Source organism: Rutidosis leptorrhynchoides, chromosome 4 (genome assembly GCF_046630445.1).
Source record: "Rutidosis leptorrhynchoides isolate AG116_Rl617_1_P2 chromosome 4, CSIRO_AGI_Rlap_v1, whole genome shotgun sequence".
Classification (NCBI taxonomy): Eukaryota; Viridiplantae; Streptophyta; class Magnoliopsida; order Asterales; family Asteraceae; genus Rutidosis; species Rutidosis leptorrhynchoides.
In genome coordinates this window covers 470,620,114-470,640,812 of record NC_092336.1, presented here as the reverse complement: position 1 = coordinate 470,640,812, position 20,699 = coordinate 470,620,114, and the positions used below count along the sequence as shown (strand labels likewise).

The window sequence follows — 20,699 nt, the reverse complement described above, 5'->3', positions numbered from 1 at the left end:
TTTATTTTCATAGCCATCGATATTAGATAATGTTTTTGTAGACCACCAAAATTCAAAATTTGTTCATTTTTCACTAAATCGGACAAATAAGCGGTTGAAAAATGTAAAATAAAACATATACTCGTGTATTTGAAAAAAGACAGTAATATAAATAATGTTATTGAAAGTCTGTAAATCGTGTTGGGGTTGCTTCCTTTGCAACCCATTTTTTCGTGTATGTATTTTCCTGTCTGAGCTTGTATGTCCCAGATTGGTTTTGGTGCTCTTTTGTTGCCAAAATCTATATCCTGTACTCTATTTGTGATATTAATGTTATTCTTGCTTTTCAAAAAAAATAAAAAATAAAAAAAGTAATACATGTTTATTTATTTATTTTTTGCGTTTTTTATTTGAGTTTTAAGTAGATAAATAGATTTAGTATAGAATTAATATATACAAATTTAAGTGGTTCACAAAATTATTAACAAATATAAGTGGCATATAAAAACAAAATGCTAAATTTATTGACCTCTTAGACTACTTTTATCATCATTTTCTTATTATTTCCTCCTCCTACTCCTCCTCCTCGTTATTCTTCGACTTCTTGTCCTCGTCATGCATCTTTCGCTTCCTTTTCTTGTCATTCTGAAACATATTTATTCATCATCATAATACAAGTTATGAGTACGCTGGAAATAATACAGATAAAAGAAGAAAATAGAAGTCTTTAAAGCAGGTTTCAACCATTTGTATGGAAATCAATCACATCGATATGTAAACAGTTAAACGGTACAACCTTAAGGTATATAAAAGTGAAACATAAGTCGTCAAACGGTGTACTTTAATGTGTACACTGTCCAAGTTGTTAAATTGAAAAGGAACTATTCTATCAATTTCATATTTTACCCCTCTTTTAATAATCACACAAAATTCTGGGATTCTGGGTTTAGGGGTTAGGGTTTAGTGTTTTGGGTTTACTCACTAAACCCAAAACTCAAAACCCTAACCCATAAACCCTAAACCATTCGTATTAAAAACTCGAGAGTTGTAATCAAGAGAAAACAAGAAAAAGGTTGAGATCCAAGGAGCTCTTCTCATCCCTTGGATCATTTTTGATCAATGAACCATATTAAACCACCAAATTATACAGGCAGGGTATTATCGTCATTTTGCAATTACACATGATCGTACGTAACAAAATCATGAACGCTATTGAAAAAAACCTTCAAAAACCCTAAACAGCTCATGGCGATGACGATTGAGGTTTTTCCGACGAACAATCAGTCATCTTCAACTCGTTAACACCGATAATTCAATCCAATTGCTGATTATACGATTCTGTAACCGTATCTAACTTCGATTTGTAAAAAGTCGTTTACTCAAAATTGGAGTATATACGAATTCGTTCTCAAATCAATTGATATTAACCTTCAATTCAAGCAATGGAACCAGAAATCAATATCAGTGATGAAGAACTAAACGAAATCCAGAATGCTGAAGGTATGTGTATTGTTTCTTCTTCAATCACATGTGATTAGATTTTGATGAAACATTGTTTACTGTGACTTTAAGTAATTTCTTCGTCAATCACATGTAATTTCTTGTAAAAATCACATGTAATTGTTTTATGATAATGCATTATTGTGATATAAAGTGATAATGATCAATACAATGAAGATAGAAATCGAACTGTTGTAAATTTTCAGTTAGTCAATCACATGTGATTGAGTTTTATGATAATACATTATGTGATCTGTATTTTGTTGTCAAGTAATCTTTGATATGAATGATAATCACATGTGACTTACTATGCAATAACTTACTCAATCATTATAACTTATGCAATTTGTTTGTTGTAAATGACTATAGCTATATGCAATTTATTTGTGATTGTTTTGTTATTCAATAACATGTGATTGTTTTCTTATTGAATCACATGTGGTGTTTCAAAGTCTGGTACAACAGAAAGCAAAAAGAGAAAGAGTCGTTGCGGTAAATGTGGAGGTCCGAATCACAATTCCAGGACTTGTAAGAAAAAACAAAAAACAGAAGAACAACGGGACACTGAAGATACTACATAAATCTGATGTTACTATTGACTTAGTCAAACATTTTTTATTTTTTTTTTATTTTCGTACAATTGTGAATTCTGATGTTATCTTATTATGTTTGTTATTTTCATACAATTGTTGGAATCATTTTGTTAGAATTATTTTGATGTTAATGACATGAATTCTGATGTTATATTTCTATGTTTATTAATGTACAATCACATGTGATTGATATTCAGAATCACAAGTGATTAGGCATACAGAATCACAAGTGAATATGTAATTTACAAAGATAAGCAAATGACATATGATTCACTTATTAGCACTTGTACCTCAGAAAATTTTTGCATTACATTTTTTATGTTTGTTATTCTCATAAAATTGTGATAAAGAGGTGTTGCAATAAAAATTATGGTGATTGCAATGCATAATCACAAGTGATTGGAATGCTAAATCATAGGTGATTGTAAATGTATCATCACAAGTGATTGGCTTGCAAAAAACTGTAGTTGTTCAATAAACCATAGTAGATAATAAATAAGCGATTGAAATCACAAGTGATTGATAAAAATCACAAGTGATTGACAAAATCACATGTGATTGTTCACTAAAATTTACCATACTAGCTACTATAACATTTACCATTCAACAAATAAAAACCTGATCAACCATCAAACAAAATAAAAACCATTAACCCATATTAGATAATCGACCATGAACAAATAAAAACCATCAACCATAGTAGCTACCATTCAACAAAAACATACATGTGTTAAAAATATCGTGTAACAAATAACATATTTGGTAAGACATTGTGATGACCCAGAAATTTCGACTAAATTTAAACTTAATCTTTGTATGATTAACATTCCGACACGATAAGCAAAGTCTGTAAAACTGAATCTCAAAATTTTTGAATTACTTTTATATATTTAAATACCTTCGGTTGTTTTCGACGATTCGCGAACAATTATATGTAAAAAGATACATATATACTATAACATGAAAAGGTAACAATGTATTAATTGTTTGATACCGTACATTAAACTTATTGGTTTAAATATCTATTTTAATGTATATGATAAATTTAAATATTTATTATTAAAATTTATTTATAAATAACGTCCAATGTGTATTTAAAAACTGATTTATGTATATTAAAAAGATATATACATATATATAATAAACGATAGTAACATTCGTTTATTGATTCAATTGATATTTAGATAAGTTAACTAAAGCGTTTAAGATGAACCAGTTAAACACTAATTTGCTACAGTGTTTTCAAATTGCCACATTACTCAAAATGCTACAGTGTTTTCGAAAATCACTATTTGCTACAGTGAAATTGACTTTGCTACAGTGAATTGCTACAGTAAAATTTGACTTTGCTACAGTAACTTTGCTACAGTAAAACACTATTTTAAAATGTATTTTTAGCAAATAACGAGATGATGATTTATAGAAGTAAATGACCAAAATACTCGAAAGTTTAAGATATACTATGAGTGGTATAGTTTATGGATAACTTAAGGCTATATTTTGACAAAGGTACGTGTCACGAAACGTAAAATGCAAGTTTTCTCAGCGTACGAAAGGACATTCGAAAAACCAGAACCGGGACATAAGTCGAGTGATGACGTACGACTTATCGGAACAAAAATTACAAGTCAACTATGCACGTGAATTTAATATAATATATAATTAATTATTTAAATTATATATATTATATTAATATTTAATTATGTCGACGAGCTAAATTACAAATCAATGTGAGCTGTCCCTGGTCCTCATGCGAGTCGCATGGCCAGAAGGCCATTTCCATGCGAGTCGCATGACTCCAGATTTCAGGCCAAGTGCTATAAATTCTCGAGTTTTGGCCAGATAAATCACACACACATATATATTATTTTTACTCCGTATTTATTTATTTTATTATTATTATTATTATTATTATTATTATTAATAATAATAAAATTATTATTAATCTTATTATTTTTATTATTAGTGTTATTATTTTTGCGATACAAAAATAATAATGTACATAAAATATTACGACGGAGTGCTGTCCAAGTATTTTTCAAAATGAGTTTTCGAGCAAGCTAGAGCTAAGGAAATTATGGGTTATTGCCAAGGAGGTTATGGGTAATGTTCGGGGGTATTTTTTTTTGTGAATCAAACCTCGTGTTTATCATCTCCGATGCGTCTACGTGCTTTCCTGCAATATTGTATATCAATATTAAACAGTGAGTTCATTTTATCCCTTTTTACATATATTTTTGGGCTGAGAATACATGCAAATGCTTTATTAACCGATATACAATATTTATATGCGTGAGTTTCATTGCTCCCTTTTTAATTGCTTTTGCAATCTATATTTTTGGGCTGAGAATACATGCACTTTATTTTAAACGCAATGGATACAAGTACATACTAAATTCTACACTGAGTTTAAACCGAAAATCCCTTAGCTTTGGTAACTAGTAACTGCCGGTTATAAGAACTGGTGGGCGCGAGTAGTTATATATGGATCCATAGGGCTTGATATCCCCGTCCGAGCTAGAGCACTAGCCTTTTAACGGACGTATGCTATTTGAGAAGCGTACACGTTGGTTTGCGTGTATTATTAAGATGATTATACAAAGGGTACAAATTATATAAGCATTAAAGTTTAGTTACCAGGGTGCTCAATTTTGTAGAACCGATTGATAAACGTTTCGGATGAAACAACTGAAATCTTGTGATCCACCTTTTATGTAAAACCTATTGATAAACGTTTTGAATAAAACAACTGAACTTTTGTAAATCCACATTGATATACGGATTATGTGTAATATTAAAACTATGAACTCACCAACCTTTGTGTTGACACTTGAAGCATGTTTATTCTCAGGTTTCTAGAAGTCTTCCGCTGTTTGCTTATATGTTAGACAAGCTATGTGCATGGAGTCATACATGGCATATTTTTCAAGGAAACGTTGCATTCACCAAATCATCACCATGTATCTTATTTTGACTGTACTGTCAACGGAAGTACTATTGTAAACTATTTTTTACAGTGATTGTCTATATGTAGAAATCATCAGATGTTAAAAACCTTTGATTTAAATATTCATTTATGGTGTGCCTTTTCAAAAGAATGCAATGTTTACAAAACGTATCATATAGAGGTCAAATACCTCGCAATGAAATCAATGAATGACGTATTGTCCATATGGATTTGGAGCGATCGTCACAGACATAAAATGTAACCTCAACAAAATACAAACTGTTTTCTTTCCACAAAAACACTTCACTTCGATTTTTCTAAGGGCTCCTTTGATTTTACAACACGTTCGACTCTTGATTTTTTTTGCGTTCACAACAACATTCCTATAGTCTTTTTTCGGATGAAGTTTGTTGAATTCTTTTGTATCTCGAATTATCTTCTTGGCATGCTGATTTAGAGAATGTGTTAAAATCTTTGCTGCATACCTAACTCTCAACTTCCTCAGCTGATTTCTTTGATCCAACATCCTCAGCCTTTTGTTTCAAATTATCCATTTTATGATCATCATCATCCGTCTTTATCTCATCACCATCAAAAATTATAAAAACTTCCTTCATTTTAATTTGAAAATATATCAAAGTCTGCTCGTTTGAATATTTGACCAAACCTTCAGCTATTTTCTTTGACAAAAACTTCTTCAAGTCATCAACCAATCCGAACTTCTCATCAATGACTCGACAAAATTCCTGCATATAAGGTGAAAAAGGTTAGAATGCAATCACAAGTGATTGGACAATCACAATCACAAGTGATTGGAAAATCACAATCACAAGTGATTGTACAATCACAAGTGATTGGACGATCACTATCACAAGTGATTGCCAAAGCAAAATCACAAGTGATTGGACAATCACATGTGAATGGCGAAGCAAAATCACAAGTGATTGGACAATTACATGTGATTGGAAAAGCAGAATCACAAGTGATTGGCCAATCACATGTGATTGGCAAAGCAGAATCAAACATTAGATTAAAAGGATAAAACATACGAGTCTAAACCATTAGCATGTCATTCACAAAAAATCAAATCAGAGTTGCATTAAGATTAAATTAGTGAAAACAATTGTTAAAATTATGAAAACATGAAGAAAAAAAATACCTCAACTGAATCAATGTCATCCTTGTTTTCTTCAATTCTTAGAAAACCCTCTCCATCTACTTCAGGATCAAATTCTTCTGCAAGTTCAAGAATATCAAATGCTCCAAGTTAAGCCTCTTTCCTTGCACGAACGAAAATAGCTCCTTTCCAATTCTTGAAAATAGGACGTCCACGAACAACCGGAACATCAAACTTGGTCCGGTCAAGATACAGCAACTGAGATAAAAACAGGAAAAAAGTCATAGTTATAAAAAAAATTGACAGAAGTAAAAAAAAATATAAAAAGCATAAAAATAATGAAAACGAAAACTCACGGTAAGAAAAGTAGCGGGACCATTGTAGAAAGAATTTGGATCGTCTCTGTTCCAACCACTTTTGCTCTCTTTCACATTTGAAAGCAAATATTTGCACCAATTGATGGTTGACATATCAACAGAATCACCCAACCTTGTGACAACAAACGCACTAACCTTGCCATTTCTTTCACACGTGACCATTGTGTTGGCAAACAACATTACAAAGTTCATCATGAACATACTATCAGTTTCAGTAGCACTCAAAATCAACTCGGCAAGTGTCGATGCACGAGTAATCAGTTTCTTTGGAAACTGATCAAACCAATTTTCAACAAACTCACTATCAGTAATTAGCTCCAAGTTATTCAAATCAATACCAACATCTTCTAAACCAAACACGTCTTTGACAGCTTGGGAGTCAACCTTGATATCACTCGTCGAAGTCCTAATGACCATAGCATCACCATCAAAATTGTCTACACAAAAGTAGGCAATATTACCAGGCAACATCTGAATGTTAAAATCTAACAACGAACGGAATCCAAGATTGCTCACACATTCCTTTTTGGCAGGATTAAGAGCAGCCATAACTTCTGCAAACGGCTTAGGAGTGGTTCTAAGCCTAAGGTTGGGTAATTCCTTCACATGAGCAACTTTTCGTTTAATATTAGGCTTCGAATCAGCCTTTTTGACCATAGCCTTGCGTTTGCGAGTAGGATTAACTGTAAAACATGTAAAATATTAAACATTAAAACAATGAAAAACTGCATGGTAACATCAAATTGCGACTTTGAATTAATTTCACTGTATAATCACAAGTGATTGAACACCATAAAAATTACAATCTGATTACAAAACCATAAATTGCACATTAAAAAGCAGAAACACTAAATTCCACATTAAAACGAAAACAATCACATCTGATGGCATTTGGTAACATCTAAATGAGACTATATTCTGAACAATCACATGTGATTAAAAACACTAACAATTACATTCTGAACAATAAATTGTATAAGTACATTCTGATTGTTCAAACAACATAAATGCAACAAATAAACAATGAAAAAATTAAAGCAGAATCCCTAAAATGAACAGTAAAACAAAAACAATCACATGTGATGGCATTTGATAACATCTAAATGAGACTACCCAACTGATTTCTGTAAAAATCACATGTGATTAAAAACCCTATCAATTACGTTCTGATGACAAAAAATGTATGGTGAACTTTTCAAACAACAACAAATGCAACTATACAACTAATATACTGGTAAATAACACAAATAAGATAACCACAAACAAATTACATGTGATTGGAGAAACAAACACGAAGCACTATATCTCTAAAAACCCTAAAAAAAATTAAGAAAACAATGAAGTAGAACAAACAGTTGATTGATTGCTGAATAAAACATAATAAACACAAACAAAACATGTAGAAACAAAACACGAAGCAATATCTCTAAAACCCTAAAAAATTTAAGAAAACAATGAAAATAGAACAAACACATGATTGATTGCTGAATAAAACATAGTAAATTACCTAGAGCTTTGGCCGGAGCTTGTGATTTAGCCGGAGTTGGTTTTTTAGATGAACTTCGTGTTTTAGCCGGAGCTTTGGCCGGAGCTTTCGAGATTGGAGATTCGCTTGATTTCGCCATTAATAGTGCTGAATCGTTTGATTATGGTTGAAATCGGATAATAGATTGATTATTGATGGGGATAATTGATCGAGAGATGAAAACCCTAGAATGGAGATTGATAGAGAAAAACGTATCAACTGGTGTGTGCAATGTGAGGAATGAACGAGATCAGTGCAGTGTTTTCAAAATAGTTGCGCTGAATTGATGAAATTGCCCCTCCGCCCAAAATTACATGTATTTGATCTATTTAATCTCAGCCATTGATGACCACCAATCTAAGGGTTGAAATTAATTCCTCCAAACTCAAGATAAAACATGGACTCAAATGAATATTCTTCAAAAACTCGTTCTAAACCTTAAATCTAAACCCTAAACTCCTAAACCCTAATTTCTAAACCCTAATTACTAAACCCTAAACACGATTTTTCATTAATCAAAAGTCTTTTTTTTTTTTGGTTAAGATACATCTAATGCATGAAAAGCGGTTAACATGCATCAAACGGCAACTAACATGCATCATATGTATCTTAACGATCCAGTTTAAAAAAAAATTAATTTTTTTTTCTGAATCTACCCAATGAAAATAGATACCAGCAATTTTTTTATTTCAATTCAGAGCTATAGAACTAAAGATATAAAAATCACAAAATCACTTATCCTCTTATCCTAAAAAAATCACTTAGCGCTAGATCTTTCCCCTATATATATATATATATATATATATATATATATATATATATATATATATATATATATATATATATATATATATATATATATGGTCATAATCAAGAGGGAAGCACTTTTTCGAAAAAAAAATTCATGCATCAAGTTTAGGTGAAAATATGAACATTTAAAAAAGACACTTTGTGATAAATGTTATTATTTAGGCGGGAAAACGATCGAAGAAATAATTGGTAACATTCATCATGAGTACTGTTATTCCTAATAATATTTTTGGAACGTTGTTTTCTTTCATCTTATATGAAGTTTTTTTTTTTTTTTTTCTTCCAAAATTTAGCCCGATTTAGAGTTTAGGGTTTAGAGTTCTGGGTTTTAGTCCCTAAACCCTAAACTCTATTCCGTTCGTGTTAAAAATTCAATCTAAACCCTAAACCCTAATTTCTAAACCCTAATAGCTAAACCCTAATTATTGAACTATAATTTCTAAACCCTAATTACTAAACCCTAATTTTTAAACCCTAAAAAACCTCAGAAAAATAATATTACTTATTATGCATGTTTTCATTCTTTCTTTGAGCATTTTCTCGACAAAATAATAACATTCGTCACAAAGTTTCTTTTTTAAATGTTCATATTTTCATGTGATCTAGATGTCTGGAAAAAAAATTCGAAAAAAATTTACTTCCCCCCAAAAAAGTGCTTATCTCTTGATTAAAATACTATATATATATATATATATATATATATATATATATATATATATATATATATATATATATATATATATATATATATATATATTGGTAGGATCAAGAGGGAAGTAACCATTCGGGGGGAAGCGGGGGAAGCAAAAACTTTTTTTTTTCGTTTTTTGAAAAAACTTTATTCACGAACATTATAGATGAGATGAAAATATGAACATTTAGTAGAGACACTTTGTGATAAATGTTTTTATTTTGGCGGGAAAACGCTCGAAGAAGTAATATATAACAATTATCGTGTTTTTCGAGCGTATTTTGAGGTTTTAGCTATTGGGGTTTAGATATTAGGGTTTAGATATTAGGGTTTATAGGGTTTAGATATTAGGGTTTAGAAATTTAGGGTTTAGGGTTTAGATTTAGGATTTAGATTGAGTTTTTAACACGAACGGTTTAGAGTTTAGGGTTTAGGGTTTGGTAAATCGGGCTAAATTTTACTTCACAAAACATGAAAAAAAAACGTTCATATTCTTCACGAACAATATTATCTTGAATGTTATTTTTGTCAATCATTTTCCCGCCTAAATAATAACATTCATCACGAAGTGTCTCTTCTAAATGTTCATATTTTCGTGTGATCTTGATGCCGGAAAAAAAAAACGAAAAAAATTTTTTTTTTGCTTCCCCCCGCTTCCCCCCGATTGGTTACTTCCCCATTGATCCTGCCCATATATATATATATATATATATATATATATATATATATATATATATATATATATATATATATATATATATATATATATATATTAGATGGATCAAATGAGAGCTTTTTTTGTGTGAGAACCGTGAAAACTCCAAAATAGCCCAAAATACACTGAAATTCGAGCAAAAAAGAGGCGGGCGAGCAAAAAAGGGGAAAGTCGAGCAAAAAAGGGGAAAGTCGAGCAAAAAAGGGGAAGGACGAAAAAAAAAGGCGGCCGAACAAAAAAGGGAATAGTCGAACAAAAATTGTGATAGTCGAACAAAATGTGTTCTACATTTTTGATAGTCGAACAAAAAAATGTAGAACACAGTGGTAGTCGAACAAAAAACCTGGTAGTCGAACAAAATTGTGTTCTACATTTTTGTAATTCGAACAAAAAAAATAAAATTCGTCCTTGTTTTTATTTTTGCTCGACTTCACGTTTTTTTTGCTCGTCCGTGTCCCTTTTTTGTTCGTCCGTGTCCCTTTTTGTTCGAATTTCAGAGTATTTTTGAGTTCCTAGGGTAGTGATCTAGTGAGAATATTCTCATTTTTAAGTTTGCTTTTTTTTTTTTTTTAAAGTTTGATGAGAACAAATTTGAGCTTCATATTATTAACCAACAAAAAGTGCAAAATGGAAATTTCTCACTCCTTTCCAAAAAATTAGGGAACGGTTCCATACTTTCATTAAATTCGATCCGCTGGATTATTTAGTTGAAGGTGTTTTAAGTTTTTTTTTCATTTACCAATTAACTTAAAAAACAATAAACAATACCATTTACTCCGTAATTCATTTCTTCATGATCTTTAAGTTCATATTCCATATTAATTTGGATGCATGTACTTTAAATTAAGGATTAAATAGAGATGAATCCTTTACAAGAATGCATATCTATATATTTTCAAGGAATGCTTTAACACAATCGATAATTAACATATATGCATATTCATCCACTCAATAAGGAGGCTTATCAAATATAATTAAAAGGATGCTTTTCAAATTTTGATTAATTACCATATATGCATATTCATCCACTCAATAAGGATGCTTATCAAATATAATCAAAATTCAAAAAGATGCTTTTCAAAGTTAATCAAAAGGATGCTTAATGAGATATAATTATAAGGATGCTCAACCAAATTTAATATGGATACATCCTCCAATTATATAGGATGCACCAAAATAATATATGTGGATGAAGGTAAGGTACGCTGTACGCATACGATTTAAAATTAATATTTGAAGTCTACAATTAAATAAGTGTGGATGAATACAAAGAATGGACGTTTACATTTACGTTTCTGCATTTTAAATTGGAGTAGGTTGAATGTTACTCCGTATTTTCCTCGTATACCCTTTTGTAACGGCTTTTCATTTATTAAGTTTTTTTTAATTTTATTTTTATTAATAATATATTTAGTGGCTCAAATGTGTTCTCACCAAAATTTATAGTGAGAATGTTCTCATTTGAATACATTCTATATATATATATATATTAACACAGTTACCTAGCCCTGACAACCAGCACGTTATTTCACACGAGTAAAAAATTGTATAAAATACAAAGAATTACGCACCTCTGCAACCACATCACTGAAATCCTCCTTTTGTCTGCAAAGCTTCTCTTCCTCTCGGGCTTCCTCATATCTAACCCGAAAAAGAAAAAAAAAAAGAAATAAGCATAATGATTCTGTTTGTGTACAACTCATTTGATGTTAAATGAACAACAAAATAGCGAGAGGAATGAAACGTACTTGACAGGCAAGACATTCTCCATAAGCTCCAACTCCTCAACTTCAACCCTGTCCGTTTTCTGACCTTTTAGCAAATCAACCTGTAAAATTTAAAGGTAATGGAACATTAATCAGAATCACGTCTTTTAAAAAACAGGAACTCGTCAAAAGTAGAGGTACCCTTTTAGCGGATGGCTTGTCTTGTGGGGCACCAGGCATCGCATAGCTGCTGCAGGTAGAAACAAAACATGTTAATCCAAAACACCAACTAAAAAAGAAAGGAGGGGAAAATATAAACAACAAGTAGAGTGAGTGCATACGTATGTGATGTTCCAGGAGCAATCTTATCTTCTTTTTCTACCATAAATTGCTTGAAGATGAATTTGTCAAAGGCGGTATTGAAGTCGTATTCAGGATCAATAATCTCAGGAGGGATATACTCAATTCCAACTTGCTCCTCCTTAACCTTTAAGAAAATTAAATTATAATAATCAATATTAATTATCATTTATGATTATTATGATTTTTGATTTGATACCAATAATAACAATTTAACAATAATAACATGAGTCAATAAGAAGCAAAAATATAAACTTTTGGTGAAAACTGAGACCACTTGTACCTCAGAGGCGGTAGCTTTCTTGAAGATGAACTTGTCATCATCAAAATAATAATAAATAAATAAATAAATAAATAAAAAAAAAAAAAAAAACAGGAATACGACAGAAGCAACGTAACTTTAGCTTCAAGTACCAAAAAAGCAACTAACACGAGGGTTTAATAAAATTTAAACAAAAAGAAGGACTTTCAAAAGTAGAGGTACCCTTTTAGCGGATGGCTTGTCTTGTGGGGCACCAGGCATCGCATAGCTGCAACAGGTAGAAACAAAAGATGTTAATCCAAAACACCAACTAAAAAAAAAAAAAAAAAGCAGGGGAAAATATAAACAACAAGTAGAGTGAGTGCATACGTATGTGATGTTCCAAGCAAAGAAGTTCCAGGAGCAATCTTATCTTCTTTTTCTACCACAGAGGTGGGAAATTGCTTTAAGATGAATTTGTCAAAGGCGGTATTGAAGTCATATTCAGAATGAGGAGGGATATACTCAATTCCAACTTGCTCCTCCTTAACCTTTAAGGAAATTAACTTGTCTTGTGGGGCACCAGGCATCGCATAGCTGCAGAAGGTAGAAACAAAAGATGTTAATCCAAAACACCAACGAAAAAAAAAAAAAAAAAAGCAGGGGAAAATATAAACAAGTAGAGTGAGTGCATACGTATGTGATGTTCCAAGCAAAGAAGTTCCAGGAGCAATCTTATCTTCTTTTTCTACCGGCAAATTGCTTGAAGATGATTTTGTCAACGGCGGTATTGAAGTCATATTCAGGATCAATAACTTGCTCCTTAACATTTAAGAAAATTAAATTATAATCAATATTAATAATTATCATTTATTTATGATTATTATGATTTTTGATACCAATAATAACAAATATATGAGTCAAAATAAGAAGCAAAAATATAAACTTTTGGTCTACCTCAGAGTCAAAGGCTGCAGCTTTCATGAAGATGAACTTGTCATCATCAAAATAACCGTCCACTTCTACTTTTGCAAGTATATACTGAATTTCCTCCATGACCTTTAGGAAAATTATAAAATTATGAACAATATTAATATTAATTATGATTTATTTATGTTTATGATACCCCAATAATAATAATAATAATATGTGTCACAAGACTTTGAATGAGCAAATCCAACTACTACCACAAGACATCATACACATAATAAATACAAATGTCATCACGTGAACCTCTTCTATATTCTTAACTACCAATCAACAACTAAACTATTATGCTTAACTACCAGATAGTAATAATAATAAATAAAAAAATAAAAAATAAAAAAAAAGGCCTCTTAAAAATGAATTGAATTAAGCATCATGGACCTAACTAAGCTAAATTATGATATCTCAACTGTTTACCAAGAAGAATATTTGGGGATTATCACCAAAATGTTCTTTTTTTTAATCTTGTTGACTGACAGCCCTAAAAAAAAAGTTTGACAATTTGCCCTCGCAAGGCGCAAGACACCTTGCGTCCTTGCGACCTTGCGTCTTTGCGACCTTGCGACCTTGCGTGTTTCAGTAAAAGTACTAGTTAAATGATCAGTTTGCGTTCACTGTTCCCACACACATACGCAAACTCCTCTCTGGTGCCCTTTCGCTCGTCATTCGCAAGATCGTTATCAAGCTTTCTTACATTCTCCAAACACTCGCAAATCACTCGCAAAATCTTCATCATCATCCTCACGTCATCCTCCTCACATCTTCATCGTTACTAGATCTTCTTCATCCTTCCATCTTCGATCTTCCCGAGTACAAGCGAGCTTCTACGCCACCAACATCATCGAATCACCATCATCGTTCACTATGTCTCAAGAACAGGTTAGATTTCTTAGATCTATGTTATATTATTCGATCTACTTCATAGTGCTTAGATTTATGTGCTAAAACAAAGTTTTTGCACTCTTTGCACGCCAACTCGTTGATAAAATGTGTCAACGAAATTTGTTTGTATTTTGTGTTTTTGATTGTATATTATTGAGATTGCGTACGATACCCAGGAATTTTTGCTAGATTCAAGTTGTTTAACTCTGTTGCTATGTAGACGTAAGACAATCCTTGCGTCCTTGCGTATGCCTCACAATGTACTCAAGGTGATATTTGCGACCTTACGTTTGCTATAATTTTACCTTTGCATGTGCACGCAAGGTAACCCTTGCGTCCTTGCGTCTTGATCATATGTTACGCAAGGTTAACCTTGCGTCCTTGCGTCTTGCACATCTGTTACGCAAGGTTAACCTTGCGTCCTTGCGGCCTTGTACGCAATCTCTGTCTTGCGTGCTTGCGTCTATGTGATTTTCTTCTGATGTTCTTCTGACTTTTACAGGGCTATGTGGAAGGTAAATTGACCATGAAGAATATGTTGACCGTGATTCCTCAGGTCAAGAAAATGTTGACTGAGAGACAAGAAAAATTATTTAGAAGTACATGCTTTGGTCCCTGGTTAGATCTTTCATACACGGGTAATGATCCTGGCCTAGTACATGCCATGCTCCAACGGAAATGTGAGCGTTCAGCAAAATTAGATGCTAGTAAGTACCCTGAAGAGCAACAAGATATATGGTTTCATTTTTCTCCTAATTTTATGATTAGATTTGGTCGGCGTGAATTTTGTTTAGTCACCGGCTTTATGTTTGGTAGCCGGACGGACATGGCACATTACATCCCTCGAAATTATGAATCTAAGGCCGCACCCATTAGACGACGTTGTTTTCCAGAACGTCCCGATGCCAGCAACATTTTGGTTAGTGATATACAAAACATCCTTATCAAAAAACAAGGTGATGTAAAGGTTCCCAAGGTTAGTGACGATGATATTGTTCGACTAGCTATAATTTTGATCGTAGAGAGAGCGTTTATGGGGAAGCAGGGGCAACATGTGGTTAGTAAACAGTTTCTATGGTTGGTTGAAGATTTCAATAAGGTGAACGCGTACCCATGGGGTTCTCGTATTTGGGATGCTACTTCCTCAGCGGTGAGCGAAGGTTTTGAGGTTCGAGAAAGCCAATTAGAGAGTGGGGGTGGAAAGGCTTACACTTTGGCTGGTTTTATGTGGGCATTTAAGATTTGGATCCTCGAGGCATACCGTCGTACCATTAAGAGTTTTGCAACCAAAACTGATAAGGATGGAGTACCAAGAGCATTATTTTGGAAGCGTTCATCTGCTGAAACCTTTACAGTGTCTGACTACCTAAAACTTCTACATATAATGGTTAGTTAATATCTCCAAGAGCTTTTTATATAGTGTATATACAGCAGTTTCTGTTTTAACAGAGCAGTTTTGTGTGTCGCATGAGGACGCAAGATACACCTTGCGTCCTTGCGTGTGTCGCAAGGATATCCTTGCGTCCTTGCGTGTGAACCCTGGGTTATACTTGTTACAGGCGCAAGAATCATGCTTGCGTCCTTGCGTGTGTCGCAAGTTTACTCTTGCGTCCTTGCATCTACTCGCAAGATGATCTTTGCGTTCTTGCGTCTAGACGCAAAATGACTTTTGCGTCCTTGCGTCCTTTTGTTTTTACTAATATAACTTCATTTCAGGATGATTGTCCGAAGAGAAAAAGACCTTTTCGTTCCCTGCACCCATCTGAGACAGAGAGAGGTTGTCAATGGTGGATCCAGAGTTCCTCTTACTTTCAAGGAGATGTTGTTGAAGACGAGAAAAATACACAAGATGATAATCAAGTTGAAGAGGAGTTGGGTGGCAGTTTGAAGGAATTATTGCAGGAGGAGTCAGAGCAGACCTCGGACCCTCATCCAACACAAAAAGGCAACAATTTGCAGGAATTATTGCGTATGGTTAATATGTTGACTAAGAGGGTGGATGATCAAGAAAAGGAGTTGGCTGATTGTAAAAAGAAGCTTGATGATCATGAAAAACGTTTGAAAGAACAGGAACACCAGGAACATCAGGTAAACTAGGCGCAAGTTTTTTTTGCGACCTTGCGTCTTGCCTGTTATGTTGGCGCAAGGTTTTACTTGCGTCCTTGCGCCTGACGTTATATCAGACGCAAGTACCATCTTGCGTCCTTGCGTCTTGATTGTAATTTAGGCGCAGGTTGTACTTGCGTCCCTAACTCAGACGCAAGGACTTACTTGCGACCTTGCGTATGGCTACTTTTCTTATTTTTTGCGTTTTGTTCATTATAGTATGTTGATAACGAGGATGCATATGTGGATCCTCGATCTTTCTCTGACAATGATACATCTCCGAGGGTTGTTAGACGTGGGAAAAGAGAAAGAAGGCCCACTCATTTTTTAAATTCCCCTTTCACAACACCGGGCTACAGAAAACCATTGGAGAAGGTATGTCTGTAATATTCACCAGACGCAAGGTTTTCCTTGCGTCCTTGCGCCTGATGTTTATAAGACCTTGCGTTTTGCGTCTTGTTTTACGCAAGATATATCTTGCGTCCTTGCGTATGTTTGCTGACTCATAGATTATATACAGTTGTCTGACGAAGTAGCTTCTAGAGTAAAAAGGCTGAAAGTTTCTCATCAAGGGACTAAAGAAGCTGAGAATGTGTTGCCAATGGAAACTGAAAAGCCTACTGAAAAAGGGGCTGAAAAAGTTGTTGATAAACAAGATGAGAACGTGGCTCTGGTGTCTGAGGAGATTGAGCAAGGAGTTGATTTGCCATTGGTTAATGAAGCAGAAAAACAAGCAGACCAGCATGAGGTTAGTGAATGACGCAAGGATCACCTTGCGTCTTTGCGTCTTCTTCATTGTTGGACGCAAGGATTACCTTGCGTCTTTGCGTATACTTCACTGATGGACGCAAGACCTATATTGTGTATTTGCGTTTGCATTACACCGATGCAAGACAATTCTTGCGTCTTTGCGTCTTTATTACTAATTTTTTTTTTCTGAAAAAGGAAAGGAAGAGAAAAAGGAAGGAAAAGGATTGGGTTGGTGAGGAGGAAATTTGGTCAATGGTTGATAAATTTATAAACGATCAAGGAACTTTGCAACCACCACCACCAAATGCATGGAGAGATCAAAGGAAGCATGTAGGGCCAGCAAAAGATTTGAAATCACTAATCCTCAATAAGCAAGATACGCGTTGCATGTTCATTTTCCAAAATGAAACCTTCCTCTTCCTTGATACTGAGTTTTGGAAACGTTTATTGGGAATTGCATTTTCTGGTTATTTGGAAAACATAGTAAGTTTGTTAATAATTATAAACTTATGCATGTTTTGTTTTGTTTTTAGCTTTATAACATTCATAATCAACTTGATCTGATTATAGCATATTGATGGATGGGCTACCTTCCTGTTGAGATTTCGGCAGAGGTTTCTGCCCCGAGCTAGCCAGATGTCCTCGAGTCCTCAGTTTCCGATTGCAGATTATACATGTAGTTCTCGATGGACGATTATGCCATTGGGTTTCCTCAATCAACTGGAGAAATTCAAGTCCTTTTATGATGATGACACTCAAAATGAGGAGGAGAAGGGGGATACATCTAATCCTGAAGCAGAGGGGATCATTAAATTCAATCCCCCAGATTATATGTATTTGATTGGTCTTGGGGATGGTAGTGATGACCTTTATCCATCCTGGGCTGAATGTGATAAGGTTAGTCCTTTTTTTTTTATATAAACTATACATTTTGAGTAAACTGTAATAGGTGCAAGACAAATCTTGCGCCCTTGCGTCCGTTCGCAAACACTCTCTTGCGTCCTTGCGACCCTCGCAAGATTAACCTTGCGTCTTCACGATGGACGCAAAGTCAAATTTGCGTCCATGCGTCCACTCGCAAGGTCTACCTTGCGTCCTTGCGTGTCTCGCAAGTTCAACCTTGCGTCCTTCCTTATTGACTTTTTATGTTTCTTTTGTTGCAGATTTTGATTCCAGTACATTTTTCAGATCTTGAACATTTTATACTACTCACTTTGAACTTAGATGAACAGAGAGTATTAGTCTATGATAGTTTAAAGGGTTGTTTGAAAAAAGGTCAACTCGAGGCTGTCTTCAAAAACTTATCAGACAACTTGCCGTTATATATGAAGGCTATTGATTACTTTAACAAGAAGCAGGACTCACAAATTGTTGACTATTATGAGAACAGAGAAGATGTAGAGTTGATGATCGAGGATGCACCGTATGTGCCAATGCAGAGTGGTGGCCATGGTGATTGTGGTGTTTGGGTCTGCCTTCATATGGAGAGGATAGTTTTTGGTTGGGATCAGATTGACAACATTGGAGACCCTAAAAAGGCTGCTAAGGACTATAGAATTCGAATGGCAAGAACATTCTTCCGTGCACGCTTTGATACACAGGAACCACCACCACCAGAGGACCCAGAGGACCCAAAGGTTGTTAATTAGTTAACTTGTAGATGTAATTATTATACAGTTTTTAGGTAAAACATGTAATTTTTGTATGTAAATAATCTGGGACAGACGCAAGGCCTTTTTTGCATCCTTGCTTCTGGTTTTTTGTCAGACGCAAGGTGTTGTTTGCGTCCTTGCGTCTCTTTAAATGGCTTACGCAAGGTTTTGTTTGCGTGCTTGCGTATGTTTGAAGACTTACGCAAGGTTATGTTTGCGTCCTTGCGTCTCTTTAAAAGATATACGCAAGTTGCTGTTTTCGTGCTTGCGTATGTTTCATGACATACGCAAGGTATTGTTTGCAAAGTTGCGTCTTTTTTAAAGACAGACGCAAGTTATTGTTTGCGTATTTGCGTGTGTTTGATGACATACGCAAGATTTTTCTTGCGTTCTTGCGTCTGTATGTAGGTCAATCCATAACACATATTTAAACAACAAACTGAGACTGATAAACATAAACAACAAACTGAGACTGATAAACAACAAACTGAGACTGATAAACAAGCAACTAATTCTGGTCCCCTAATTCTGGTCTAAATCGTACGTTTGATAAAATTGAGACTGATAAGCTTGCGAAGGTTCGACTTTCTCTTTCGACTTTGACTTTGATTTTGAGGCTGTTTTTTTAACCCTCTGAGAAGTAGATTCACCGGTTAGGTCATAAGAAGCGCTACATGTTGTTCGGTTATGACCTGCTTTCTTGCAACGAGTACATGTTCTTACTTTCTTTTCAGTTTCTTCACCTTGAGATGGAATCCGATCGGTACTTTTTGGGCATCCAGGTGCTCTTTTCTTTTGAATTGGGGGCTTTACGATTTTCAAGATCTTGAGCCCTGGATCGGACCATTCGGATCGATGGGGCAAAGGAAGGATGTGTTCGGAATATGTATTTATATAAGTTTGAGACAAGAACCAATGTGATACATAACATGTAACATCTTCCACTCCGAAGAGTCGTGCTGCTGCCAATACATGTCCGCAAGGTATGCCTGATAATTGCCATTGCCCACATGTACATGTTCTATCTTCTAGATTAACGAGGCCGTTTTTCCTTCCATCACGCACCTCTATTAGATTGTTTGTCGATGGAAATGCTTGCCATCTTCTTGATTTGTTCGTCCTCTTACCTAATTTACGTTCAACATATGGAGTAACCGTTGAAGTGAGACTAACTGCTTTGTTGTGATGTTTGAAAAACCAATCCTGTATAGAAGCGCGAAAAAATTCCAAAAACATGCAAACTGGTAGTTTGCGAGCATGTTTGGATAGAGCGTTAATAGACTCTACACTGTTGCTAGTAAGGTATGCATACTTAACATGATCAGCATGACTTCTGGACCATTTGTTGAAACCAACGTCATTTAGATACTTGTGAGACGCTTTTAATCTTCGTTGAAATACACTAACATGATCTTGAAAATCTGACAAACGATAAGCCTTAACCATTTTCCAATAGTGCCATTCAAAATATTTGAATTTGTTGGACATCGTTTTTATGTTCATGAATAGATGACGTGCGCAAAAAGAGTGAAAGGCTTCAGGAAACACATTTGAAATACCATGTGCTATTGAAGGAGCACGATCAGAAATAAAGGTAATCTCTGACATACGATTACTCATACCACAACTCTCTAAATGATCTCTTAGATTGCCAAAAAACCATGACCAAACCTCGTTTGTCTCGCCTTCACCAATTCCATAAGCCAATGGCAAAATTTCGTTATTGGCATCCATTGCAACAGCGACTAAATTTGTACCCAA

At 34.1% G+C, this 20,699-nt stretch overlaps 2 protein-coding genes across 3 annotated transcripts; one reads left to right on the top strand and one right to left on the bottom strand.

Annotated features, from left to right (window-relative positions):
• Positions 1 to 397: 397 nt before the first annotated feature.
• Positions 398 to 13,757, bottom strand: LOC139844504 (uncharacterized). Of its 2 annotated transcripts, XM_071834731.1 has the most exons (7): positions 13,519 to 13,757; positions 13,258 to 13,383; positions 12,952 to 13,158; positions 12,805 to 12,850; positions 12,003 to 12,082; positions 11,826 to 11,895; positions 398 to 624 (listed from the first exon to the last, which is right to left on the bottom strand). In XM_071834731.1, the coding sequence occupies exons 2-7, from the start codon at positions 13,359 to 13,361 to the stop codon at positions 553 to 555; spliced, it is 579 nt and encodes a 192-aa protein (XP_071690832.1). In that variant the 5' UTR covers positions 13,362 to 13,383; positions 13,519 to 13,757; the 3' UTR covers positions 398 to 552. The 2 variants fall into 2 exon arrangements, with proteins under 2 accessions (XP_071690832.1, XP_071690831.1); XM_071834730.1 differs by lacking the exon at positions 13,519 to 13,757 and having other exon boundaries at positions 13,258 to 13,457.
• A 3,886-nt stretch (positions 13,758 to 17,643) lies between these two features.
• Positions 17,644 to 19,220, top strand: LOC139842287 (uncharacterized). Its single transcript, XM_071832444.1, has 4 exons — positions 17,644 to 17,769; positions 17,857 to 18,183; positions 18,450 to 18,738; positions 19,054 to 19,220. Exons 1-4 carry the CDS (start codon positions 17,674 to 17,676, stop codon positions 19,218 to 19,220), a joined length of 879 nt encoding a protein of 292 aa, XP_071688545.1. The 5' UTR covers positions 17,644 to 17,673.
• Positions 19,221 to 20,699: the final 1,479 nt, after the last annotated feature.

Coding starts and splice junctions, on each gene's coding strand:
- LOC139844504 (XM_071834730.1), bottom strand. CDS start 13,391: ATGTTAAGGAGCAAGTTATTGATCCTGAATATGACTTCAATACCGCCG. Junction 12,083..12,804: donor ACAAGCCATCCGCTAAAAGG/GTACCTCTACTT, acceptor TAAATTTTACAG/GTTGATTTGCTAAAAGGTCA. Junction 625..11,825: donor TCAGTGATGTGGTTGCAGAG/GTGCGTAATTCT, acceptor AATATGTTTCAG/AATGACAAGAAAAGGAAGCG.
- LOC139842287 (XM_071832444.1), top strand. CDS start 17,674: ATGTTCATTTTCCAAAATGAAACCTTCCTCTTCCTTGATACTGAGTTT. Junction 18,184..18,449: donor CCTGGGCTGAATGTGATAAG/GTTAGTCCTTTT, acceptor CTTTTGTTGCAG/ATTTTGATTCCAGTACATTT. Junction 18,739..19,053: donor AATGCAGAGTGGTGGCCATG/GTGATTGTGGTG, acceptor GTTTTTTGTCAG/ACGCAAGGTGTTGTTTGCGT.